This window comes from Mesoplodon densirostris, chromosome 1, assembly GCF_025265405.1.
Source record: "Mesoplodon densirostris isolate mMesDen1 chromosome 1, mMesDen1 primary haplotype, whole genome shotgun sequence".
In the NCBI taxonomy this organism is placed as follows: Eukaryota; Metazoa; Chordata; class Mammalia; order Artiodactyla; family Ziphiidae; genus Mesoplodon; species Mesoplodon densirostris.
This window is the reverse complement of record NC_082661.1, coordinates 33,704,493-33,716,895: the sequence shown is the minus strand read 5'-3', so window position 1 is coordinate 33,716,895 and position 12,403 is coordinate 33,704,493. Positions and strand designations below refer to the sequence as shown.

Here is a 12,403-nt window from a genome sequence, read left to right as displayed (position 1 = left end):
GGCAGTTAAAATAAATGAATATGACTGGTGGCACTTACTTTAGTGTCTGAGCTTTAAAGTCAAACTTGGCTCTGGCAGGTCTCATCTAAACACAGGAAACAATGACAAGTTAAAATCACAATTTATGTATAATGAAAAGGACACACGTTTACAAGTTTCCGGAAAGCAAAGCAGAAAAATCCACCCTAACCAGTTTACTCTGGTGTCGAAATCTGGGCAGAAATCTACTTGTCTGACCTTAGCAGAGCACATGGATGTTCAATCAGCTATGCCACGTATGAGGACCTCCCTACAGAGGGGCAGATTTGGGGAAGAGATGGTTAGGAAAGTCCTAAAGTTGAAATGCTGGTCCCCAAGGCTGACACCACTATTTAAAACAAACAAACAAACAAACAAACAAACAAAAAAACCCAGCCAGAAGTCCTGAGACATTCCTTATCTACTGTCTTAGTCTTTGGGGAACATGTTCTCTTTGCCTGACTTAAATTATGACCTGCAAGTAAATGAACCCTGAATGACTTCTCACATCACCTCCAACGCCACATATTTCTCAAGGTCTGTGAAATCATCCAAAAAGCCAGATAAAGCGAGCCTTGAGCTCATGCTCTTCCTTCGAGGCTTCCATTCTTGTTAGGTAGCCCTCTCCTCCTAGACCCCCCAAGCCTGGAAGTCATCCACAGCCCCCATCTCCACTTTCTCATCGAGCCTGTCGTTAAGTCACGCCAACCCTCCCTCCCTCCCTTCCACAACCCCACTCAGGTCTGACCTCTGTTTCCCACAGGCACAAAGCTTCCTTTGACTTCAGTTCTCCTCACTCTAATCTACTGTCACTCAGGAGCACAAATAACATTCCTCAAATACCTCCATCACATCTCTTCCTTGCTCTGAAGTTGGCCCAGTCTCTCAACTGTCCCTCAGATCAACTCTCAATTCCTGAGGTGGGTTAAGGCCTTTGGGTCATTTCTCCCCACTCATACCTAACGGCCTTTATCTCCTATGACACTTTTCCTGTCCCAGTCAGGCAAATCTACTTGCTGCACCTTGTCTAGACACCCCTTCTCTATCTGGAATTTCTTCATCTCCAATTCCAACAAAGAGAGCAAAAAGTTCCCTTTTACTTACCATGTTTATTTGTACATCTTTCTTCCCCACCATTAAAAAAGTGGGAATTTTTTTTTTTTAAGTGGGGAATTTAAAAAGAAAGGTAGAGGGGAGAAATCATGAGAGCAAGCGGTTTTCAGCTGCCAGTATAATGCTGCCCCAGCCATAAGCAGCTCCACCCTTTTCAACTGCTATAACTTTCTGGTATAGGGAAACAATGTGATGAAAATTAAATTACATACTTCCTCTTCAATATTAGAAGGCATGGACAAAGCAGAGGGGAAAAATGGGAGACTCTATGTGAGGAAAAAAATGGTTTTTAGAAGCTTCATCAAGCTTAGTTTTAGATCCTGATCCCTTAGTGAAATGCCCCATATTTCTAGGTTCCTCAAGCTGGGGTCTTATAGGGATCTTCTTTAAGGCCATGAATTCCCCACAGGAATTTTTTTTTTAATTTTGCATTTTCATGTGATATTTCCATCTATCTACCATACATATTAGAAGTCAACTGAATGACCTTATAATCAATGTCACAGATTTCAATGCCTGTCTGTGACCAAAGAGCATAATTCAACAGTTGTAAGCAAATAAGAAAAGAACAAATGTGGAGTTAATGATCAACGACAAGTTCACAAGAGAAGGCCAAATGACCAACGTTTTAAGCACAAAAATTTCAGTGATTCCAATGTAAAAAAGTGGGGGGCGGGGGGGGGCTGGTTGACAGCCAGCTGTAAAGCTGTATGAACTTTAAAAAAATGATTACCAAAATAGCACGATATTCACACTCTGAGTGGCAACTGAGTTCAGGCAAAATTGTATCAACATCAATTAATAAAACCCAACCATTGGATGAACAGCCAGTGGGGCCTCTGTCACTCAAAAGATAAGAGACATGAATATTAATCAGTTCTCATTTAAATCTATAATTATTAAATAAAAATTGTACAGGTGTACAGTTTACTATTTAATTTGTAAATTGGCTTAGGTCAACCCAATCGGGTTGGTGAAAATTTTTTTCATCCAAGGGAATCCATACATTATTCAAGACTGAGAAACACTGATTCCACTGAACTCTTAAGACATATTATATGAGTCATATTGCCTATACAAAGCATCATCTCCTTCTTTATCTTCCTCCATCTTCCTGAGGCTGAATCTATCTTTTCCTCCTCTGGTTCCCAAGGCATTGTGTTACTTATTGCAACAGAGGTAACTGTTCTGAGGGTGCCTCTTCCACTAGACTGCCAGCTTCCCAAGGGCACAGTCTGAGTCTTGTTTCTATCCCCTCACAGGGTCCTGGGCAAATTAGTGGTCATCCAAATTTTACTGAATGGTACAGAAGTACATCTACATAGCCTGGTGTACCTGGGACTCATTGGTCTTTATTGTCCCATGTCTGTCAGTCAACATCTAGGGCAGTGATTCTCAAAATGTGGTCCCTGAACTGCTCAGAAATGCAAATTCTCAGGCTCCGCCCCAGAATCAGAAACTTGGTGGATGGGGCCCAGCAACCTGTATTTTAACAAGCGTCTAGGGGACTGTGATACACTTAAGTTTGAGAACCTCTGCTCTAGAAGGGAGGCAAGGCAGGTTAGGCAGAGTTTGCCTGCCTCTGTCCATGGTTATTGTGCCCTGGTTGCATTTCATTTGCGCGTATTATCTACACGTGGGGTAGGCAGCCCTAGGGTGCCTTTGCATGTTCCCATCTTCTCCATCACTCACAACCAGGTAGGCCTGGGAATGAGGATAACCCATCACTAGAGCCTTCAGAACAGGGTGGTATTCAGGAGCTGGAATGCTGAGGGCTGGTGGTTGTCCTTCACTTGCATCTGAGTAACTCCTGCTAATTTCTGCCTCCCCCTCATTACATTTTATTTTTCTCTATCACCTTAGAGTCTCTTTCCCCTCCCCAGCTTTCCTTCTTCTAGTCTGGTTCCCCCTTTTCTCTCTTTGTTACAGTCACCTTCTATTTCTTTAAAAAAGAAAACAAAATCCAAACCATTGGATGAACAGCCAGCGGGGCCTCTGTCACTCAAAAGATAGAGACATGAGTATTTAATTGGCTATTACACCGAACGATTATACAACTGTATATACTTCGGTGTCACTGCCCCACGTCCCCAATCCTCCCCAAGCCCCAGACACACAGGCTTCCCTGAAAGGAGCTAATCTTCAGCAGGGCTACTTAAGGATCACGTGGCAAAACAAACGCTGATGCAAGCTGCAGCGTTTGGCCAGCACAAGAATTTCAATATGTTGACCTTCACGCAGGAGGCCAAGGCCTGGAGAAAATCACTTCAAAGGCTTGTACTTCTTTGTTCCTAGTATAATATTAAGTTTCATAATTTCAGCTGAGAAATGTCAAAATTAAGGCAACAAAGGAAATCCCTCTCAGAGAGCTCTTACCCTCCATGGCTTACCCTAACTGCAAAACGGTTTGGCTTTCAAAATTCCTCAGTGAGGCTTCAGCTCTACTGAACACTTCAATTAAATCGTCGTAGGATACCAAGTGGCAGTATTGCATGTAATACAAGTTTCACTAAACCATCTCTTCAAAGAAGAACCTCGCAATTGTCCACACCATAGCTACTAATGCATATGAACTAAGGTATAGGTTTCTAAGCAGAGTGCACAGGCAACACAGTCTCATGATAAAATGCAGATGGAGAAGACCAGGCTCATGAAGGCAGCCGATGCTCTAAGGCATGCATTCAGGTTGTGCGCCAGCAGATCCCGGTCCCGCAGCCAGGCATGCTTGGACATACAGAGCACAGGACATAATGGGAATCATGTCCACCGACCAGCCAGAGAAGAGCCAAAGCAAGCCTAAGGGAAGCCAGGATGACAGATGCTGTCTGGAGAGGTAATTTGGCCTACAGAGGGCAATGCCGAGGGAAGGCAAATATTGCTTTGGGTCAAGCAGCAGATCGAGGTGACCAAAACAGACCTCTGACCCAGATTTCCTTTTTGCTGTATCGTCTATATTGAGGAGGTCCCCAAAGCGCTCATTAGTGATAAATTGATGGTGCGTCGGAATGACGCCCGTGTGGCGTCGAGCTGCAATATCGGCTTCTTCTTGCTCACGCTTAAGTCGTCTCTGGTCCGCTAAAAGTTTCTGCCATGAAATTGCATAAAATGGGCTGTGAATCATCTGGTCCAGGGTATTGGAAAACTGCCAACAAAAACAACTAAGGAAAAAGGTGCTGGGTCAATAGGGAGGAAACAGATGTTGGGGGGGCTTTATGGCCGCAACTGCAAGGTTCCCACTGTACCCACCCACGTGCGCTCTGTGTAGGGAGGAGACAGCGTTGCGGGGAGAAACCGGGGGAGCACTGGGATGCGGGGAATGCTGGGTCCCATACGGTTATGCTGTCTGCAGACTATCTCCCAGCTCAGCCAAAAGCCTCCTGCCTCCTGATACAAGGCGGCCAAGACCAGGGCATCCAGGGGGTCCGTCCGGAGCATTCACGAGCATGAAGCATGGTGGGAGGCTGGAAGTGCTATCCTTCCCTCACTCAGGCAGTGATGAGTTCCCATAGTGGGACCGGGGCTGGCTGATGCCTCCTGCTCAGATCAGGCTATTAAAACTGCTGTGGGCTTTTACTGTGCGGTTCTATGGCAAGCAGGTCATCTTTGTGCTTCCTATTCCTGCTACTTTATGCTCAAGAGAGTAGAGATACCCATTTCAGAAAACGTGGCACCCCTTCTCCTAGGCCAGCCAACCCTTCCTCCGAGTACAATTGTTAGGAGGCCTCAGCACATGCACCAAAGGCTATTTATGTGGCTGACAGAAAGCATCACTTACCTTGTACTTCCTACTTAACTATTTCTTCCTTAGGTGAAATGAAACTGAGTTTAAGGGAGTGAGGTAGACTATAAATATAGGAGATAAACTAAGAATAATGGTACCTGGGTTTAGAAGAAATATTCTCTCCTAAATTAAGGAAATAGTCATCTATTTCTATTTTTAAAGGCCTTTTCAAATAATTAAACAACGTTCCATTTAACTAAATGTCCTCATTGCCTACTGAAAGGACCCTATGGAAGAGAATTTTAATGTGTTTTCTTACTCCATACCAATCATACCTTCAATCATATTGAGAATGCTCATACCTGAGCATTCTCAATAAAGCATTAGTCTTCTCCCAGCAGGTAATTAAATGCCTTAAGTGACGCCTAGCCCCAAAGGATGGTGGGTCCATTTTTCTATTCTTCTCCAGGGTCTACCAGTAATAAAGCAATAACTCGTCAAATGGCTGTGGGATTTCCAGCGCTCAGGTAAGTAAGTTGTGGTAAAGATGAAACGAGAAAAGATGGGAGAAGGTGCTTTGTGAAGCACGGTAGAGCCCTGGTTTCCAGCCCTGCCTCTGGTACAAGGGAACTGGCTATGTGGCCCGAGGCAAGCCACTGTCCTGTGGCAGTCCTTTCCTGGATGAAACAAGGGAATTGCCCAGGTGACCACTAATGTCCCTTCCAAGACTGACAGGCTCTTGTTTGCTGAAATGCCATTATCATCAATGTTAATAATAAGCCACTTGCATGGAAAAATGCCAGGACTGGCATTCCCTGAGCTGGGACCTGTGAGTTGTTTCTGTAGCAATGGGGATGGACAGATGCGAGGGAAGCAGAGCTCCCTACCCAGTGTGTGGATCTGACCTCAGCAGGTCCATCATTCCCACAGTTTAAACACATAAGCCAAAAAACAGGGATAAAGACCCGAGGATCTGTGAGCCAGCGTTATTCAGGAAACAAGCTGCTCACCCTCTGAACTGCTAAACCAGCAAAGTAAAACCTGCTTCCCATGTGGTAGGCAACAATTCTAGCACAGAACCTTCCATGTTGGGTGCTAGGGTTTATAATCCTGAAATGGAATGTCACCTTCCCTCATCATAGCAGGCCAGGCTTCGATAGGTAGAATCTTATATCTCAGTGACAGTGACAAAAAGGAGTCTGTTCTGTGGCCAGATGGATGTCCATTGTGAGCTTTTCACCTTGTTATCACAAATAATTCTGTCCATCAAATGCTTCCTCCTGTTTCTTTTCACAGACAGGCGCAAATGTCTTACTAAGCACTGTCTGTACTGTGCCCGGAGAAGGGCAGAGCTGTGGTTTTATTTGTCCTTTGTCTCTCTAGCTGGCAGCAATGACTGTACCCTCCAGCTCTCTTCAATGTCAGCCTTACCCTAAATCCTTAAGGAAAATCCCCCTAAGCTCTGAAACCAACTCAACAAAACAGCACAACACCGAAAAAGGGCTTCAGACTTTACAGGGAAAGGGACAGAGCTGCATACACATGAACACCTTCCCTTGCTGCCACCAGGTTCAAAGCAATTCTTCCATCTCTTCATTGCAAGAAAACACTCATCAGAGCTTGTTTAAGCTATAGGACCCTTTCTTCCGGGAATGCGAAGTCTAGAAAACACGCCTCATGATAATGCTTCATCACAACAGCAGCTTGTGATTTTGCCCATTTAGCTGATGTGCAGAACTACCTCTTCCTAAATCCCAAGAGAACGCGTTCCTTTCCTGGCCCCCTCAGTCAGATCACTGCAGTACAGACATTTCAGTAGCTGCAGGACAAGGTCTATATCCTGAAGTTCTGGTGGGGAGAGGGGTTATCAACGTTTATTGGGGTATCTCTCTTCTTCTGAGTTAAAGGCAACTTCTTCAAACTGTTTTTATAAAACGTATCATCGGCATTATTCTTTTTCAGTTTCCTCTTTCTCCTACTGCATATTTCTCAATATGAACTGTGCTTTGTGCCAATAGGGGATGGAGTTCCCTGGAGAGTAATAAGGCGGGGGTTAGGGGCAAGGACTCTAGGTTCCCCTTAAGAGGCACTGAATGCAGTGGTGGGCAAGCTCTCTCTGATCCTCCCGGGCAGATTTGGCATTTGGAACTTAGCACCTTGGGGAAAATCAGTCCTGCTCTTTGGAAAAGTGGACTAAAAGAGGAGTGACCGAGCTCATGTCATATAAAAAGTCACCTGTGAAAATCCCCATGTTGGCTTCTAACTGCTAGGCCATGCCACCTCCCTGAATGCCTACTTCCTTCATATTTTTATCTGCACAAGAGCTAAGAGGTTTCAAAGGGGGCGATTACCTCTTTATCATCATGACGTCTTCGAATAAATTCTTCTGTGGACTCCAAGTAATCAGCTGGTATAAAATGCCTTGGTGATTCTGAATCTTCAAAACAATAAAGTAAAGTTAAAACAGGCAAAGATTTAGTGGGAAACCAGATTGGGAAAAGATTTCACCTTTCATCCATGACAAATATCAAGTTTGTACCATCGTTGTCTGGTGGTCAGTATTCAAATTCTGAAGGAAGAAAAACCAAATGCCCTCCCCCTCCCGATTTTTGGATTTACCTGTGAACTAGTTTCATACAAAGAAAACTAATCAGAGGCAAAAGGTGAGCAAAGAGAGGACCGTCTTTGAAAAGTGTCCCTATTAAGAGGCGTGCAGGATCTTACAGGGACACACACTGTACACTCACACACACATACACAGGGCCACCGAGAGAGGCTGCCTCTCAAAAAACCTCAGGGTGAATTGGGATTGGTGTGAACTTCAAGGGGTTCAGGAGTTCAAATGAACACATTTCTCAGATGAGCTAAACGGCCAATTTTTCTTTCGAAACAGAGTTTGGTGGTTAGTCTAAATGACATGGGGGAATCTGTTTTTAAAGAAGTGCAGCCACTATGAGCCATGATTAATTGCCAAGCAAAACAAACAGAAAACAAAGGACGGACCAGAAAATGAGCACCAAGGGCACACGGGAGGAGGAAACAAAGCAAGCAGAGTGGAGAGATGGGTGAGGTGGGACTGGGCAAATACACAGAAGGCCACCTCCGAGGGACGTTCCCAGTTCACTTTGGGGGTTGTTGTTCCTGTCCAGGCTGCGGTCTGAGTACGGCAGAGAGTTCCCATTACTAAAGGCCGTCAGGCAGACCTCCGGGGCCGCGGGTCTCTCCTGAGGGGGCTCTGAGATCCGGCTCAGCCTGGCCATGGTGTGCCGGGAAGACAGGCGTCTGGGAACCAAGGGCCTCCCCCCGGAGGGGGGCTCGTCCTGATGGGGCTGAGACCCCCTGGGGGGGTCTGGCTTCTGGCCCGAGAAGTCCCCGGGACAAAGCTGTCTGGGGGAATGCTGGAAGGGCTTTTTCAACCGAAAAGGGAGGGGGCTCATTAGGTAGATGTTCCTGAGGAGCGTGCCCTTGTCCCCCCTGGGATCCGGGCGCCAGTCGGGCCGCCGGGAGGTCTGCTGCTGCTCGTGCCTACGGATGGTGGTGAAGCGGGTGTAGGAGGCCGGGCAGGTGCCCTTGCACTTGTTGAGCCGGTGTTTGGGGAAGTCTCCATGCACGCTGCCGCTGCTGCCCTCTCGGCTGTCGCTGGAGACGTTTGAGCAGCGGTCCAGCTCGTCCGAGCAGGCGGAGAGCGGCTCGGAAGGCACGAGGCCCCTGAAGCCCAAGGTGGGGTCCGCCATCCGGCTACACGCCGGGGAGGCGTAGATGCCCCCAGGGTTCAGCCCGCCCGCCTCCCTGGGCCGGAGCTTGGTTGACTCCAGGAGGGACTCGGCCGAGCGGGCAGAGGTTAGGCCGCTCCGGGCCAGCATGGGCGTGGGGGACTTGCTCAGCCTGCCGGACAGGTCCAGCGACGGCATGGACCGGGACCGCTGAATCAGCTGCTCGAAAGCTGTGATGCGGGAGGAGACGGTGTGCTTGGGGACGTGCTCCGAGCCTTCCTGGCTGGGGCCCAGCTCGCCCCTGGCCAACGCCAGGCCGCTCCTCTCGAAGTGGGAGGCAAGATCCCGCACACTGGAGGAGGAGACGGACCCCAGGAAGAGGCCGGCCCGGTTAATCTGGTGCATATCTCGGTAGAGCATGGTGAACTGCGGGCCAGCCTTCCTCAAGAGTGGGCAGGGCCTCCTGGTGCTGGTGCTGAACTCCTGCAGGCTCATGGTGCTGCTCGACCTGCCGTCGTAGTCCCGCCGGGAGCGCACGAGCAGGTTCTCCGCGCTGCCCCCCACTTGCAGGGGGAGGCCTCTTTTGGAATCATTCAGAGGAACCGAGACACAAAGGTTCTCACAGCTCTGAGCCTTTTCTGATGGCAACAGCACGCTCTTCTGATCCTGCAAAAGAGCGCTGGGAGCAGAGAGCCTGGGTTTGAATTTGGAGGGGAGGATTTCCGAAATGCAGGCTTTCGCAGCGGACAGGGGTTTCTTGTGTTTACACCCGGGGCCTAACGCACTGCTAGTGTGAACCGCTCGGCTATGAACTGAAGATGAAGAAATCATGTGAGCATTCCCACCTTTATGATCCACTGGAAAGCATGCAGAATAAAATAAACAGACCCATTAGGTTAAAGCTGGAAGCTGCTACAAAAAAAAAAAAGGAGAGGTAACATGCTCATTTGTCATAAGGGGTTTTTTGTTTTTTTGTTTTAATTTCCAGTCGATGTCCGGAAGCAAAATAATCTGTGCTGCAAAGCAGGTGCAAAGATGCAAAGAGAAATGGCTACCCTGCTAGAGTTAGGAAAAGCTCAGCTAATTTCTAAGAAAAGGGAATCAGAACAAAAAAGAGAGAGATGCTTCAGGGAGAGCAAGGTTGGGGTTCAAAGGAAGGGAAACTATTCATACCAGAAAGAAAAATGGCCGGTGAGAAACTAGGGGAGGGGACTAGGAGGGCTCAGTGGCCTGGAAATGGATCTCAACAAGTCAAAACTTATCCCAGTAGCTGGAGGTTCACCCTCACTGCCATCACCCCAGGAATGGGTGTGGATGGGCGAGAGATATCCTGATAGCCGTGTGGATGGGCGAGAGGCCTGCAGGCTTCGCCCAGTTACCTTTAGTTGAGGCCGAGCTGGATGGCCTCTTGAGCCCACTCAGGCCCTGGAGAGGGATATCTCCTCCTTCCAAGACGCTTTTATAAATCTGCCTCTCATTCTCCAGGCTGGTAGGATCCCCGGGAGCCCCATCTGATTCCCTCTTCACCGCGTGGAAGTTGGTAGAATATACACTGAGAACAATGAAATTTTAAAAGAGAGAAGAAAAAAAAAGAGAGAGTAGGATTTAGTGTTTTTAACAGTTTTCTAAAAAGCACATTAGCAGCTGAGGACAAGGAAACACACTTCCTGGCATCCCAGCCAAGCACCGTCCCTTCTAAAGGGCATTCTTAGTTAGACACAGAGCTCTACAGACAAGGCAGGCCCACAGGTGCCCCGGAATGCTCAGGAATCGTGTCTAAACAGCAAGGTGCTCTATTTGAGATGACTGCCTTGTGTTTTAAAAGAATAACTCTGAGAAACACTGCCTGGGGATGGAGGGCAGGAGCGGGGCCAGATAGGAGGAGGTTCTGGGGGCCCAGTGGTTGCACACAAATGGGACAGTCGAGGACATGAGTGGAGCTTCTGACATGTTGCCAGCCAGAGTTGGCCATTTCAAGTCCACCACCTGGATTATTTTTCTGGGTTGTTCCTCACAAGTGCTTTGACCAATGGAGCATTAAAATCAACAGTGAAAGGAGGTGGCCCAGCTGCCTTGGGTCTCCAGGAAAATCAGCCCCCAGGTGCAACTGGAAGCTGGGATTCTATGTATTCTTATCCCATCCACTGCTTTCAAAATTTGTATTCAGCACCTTATGACATGTATTATGAGTAAAACTATTGCTTGTTTATATCCTTCATTTATTTTTACCTTGTTGAAAGTCTAGGTATTTTTGCAAGTTACCACAAATCCTTTTTGGAATGAGGTGGGGCACAGAAAAAATTAAGAGCGCCTACTTGCTGGACCCTCCCCCGCCCCTAATTCCAGTTTTCTATGCCCTCCCCCACCAACACACTGACATGTGGGCACGCTCACACGCACACGCACACACACTCAGATCAGTGATGACCCCTTTTCCACAAAAGCACTCAGGCTCCTGCTAGGCTGCTTTTCAGTTCTACCAAATTCCATCTACCAGTATCAATATGGAATTTTTCCAGCTCTAAAGATGTAAACAGCTTGATGAAATTACTTCATCCCAATATTTATTATGAATATTATCAAGTGGAAAGAAAAGTTTAAGGAATTACAACAGTGAACACCCATATACCACCCCCAACCTAGATTCTACAAGGAACGCTGGGCTGCATTTGCTTCCTCATACATCTGTCCGTCTCTTTCCTTCTATCCATGCATCACCATACAATCATTTTTATACTTCCTGCAGACTCTGGGGACCCAGAGTTACACACAATGACGGCAACAGCAGCCATATACCATGCTTGGTGAGATGGCCTATGTGCGGGGCACTGTGCTAAGTGCCCGATGATCATTCTCTCTTTAATTCCCGTGAACGGTCCTACTTTCCCCATTTTCAGATGAGGACGAGGCACTGGAAGAGTCAGGCACTCATCAAAGCTGGCAGTCAGTGGACGGGCCACACTGGAACTTGAACCTTGGTGTCGGGCACCACAGACGGTACTCTCGGCCGCTCTAACATTTCCCTACCACCTATAGGAGGTGGCACCTTCCAAGAGCCCAGGCTTGCACATCACGGGGAAACCGGGCTTCAGAATGCTAGAGCTCCGTGTGCGTCATCACTGCTGAGTGCCACCTGCCACGAATGCACCCCCGGGACAAGTGTATCCAGAGCCAGGAGTCAGAAGTGGAAAAGAGGTGGAAATTCTGTGGGAGGACAGGCAATGTCTCCACCTCAAAATGGAGCAATTCCATTGCTTCCAGCACTGGTAACACCCCCTCCCAGTCACCACCACTTCCTGGGCCCTTGCCATGTGCCCACCACTGCTTTAAGGGCTTCACGTGTTCTATTCAGGGGACTGCCAGGCTATCAGGGCTCTCCCAGGCCCCTCCTCATTATCTCTGGCCTAGGTCAGGGGGTCAAATCTCTTCCCCTTTCCTCGGCCAAGACAGGAGAACATTATTGGGAATCTAAGGGGAAAGAAAACCAACCCTGAAAGCTGAGAACAAAAAGCATGTGAATGGTGGGAATTCCCTGGTGGTCCAGTGGTTAGGATTCCACACTTTCACTGCCGAGGACATGGGTTCAATCCCTGCTCAGGGAAGATCCGGTGAGCCCAGCGGCATGGCCAAAAAAAAAAAAGGCATGTGAATGAAGTGAGTCTACATGCAGCCCTCCAGGGTTCGTGTCTCAGAGAGAGGCCTCTGGAAAGGTCGGGATGGGGGAAACACTCTTCATTTGCAGGCGCCCACTAGACTATCTCGGCCACGAGTATACTCAATAAATATCTGTGGAATGAATAAAAGGTCACATTTTCTGAAAGCAAAAATTGGCACATAT

At 47.7% G+C, this 12,403-nt stretch overlaps 1 protein-coding gene across 10 annotated transcripts in view; it reads right to left on the bottom strand.

Annotated features, from left to right (window-relative positions):
* The window catches only part of SORBS1 (sorbin and SH3 domain containing 1), a 204,108-nt gene that overhangs the window by 27,922 nt on the left and 163,783 nt on the right, over positions 1–12,403 (bottom strand). For 9 of the 10 annotated variants that reach the window (XM_060101735.1, XM_060101746.1, XM_060101755.1 and 6 more), the window contains 4 exons: positions 9,945–10,117; positions 7,204–7,289; positions 4,049–4,216; positions 39–85 (listed from right to left, as the gene is read on the bottom strand). In XM_060101735.1, the coding sequence (XP_059957718.1) occupies positions 39–85; positions 4,049–4,216; positions 7,204–7,289; positions 9,945–10,117 (474 nt within the window). Of the gene's footprint in view, positions 1–38; positions 86–4,048; positions 4,217–7,203; positions 7,290–7,952; positions 9,423–9,944; positions 10,118–12,403 lie in introns of all 10 variants that reach the window. The other variant, XM_060101726.1, reaches the window with a different exon arrangement.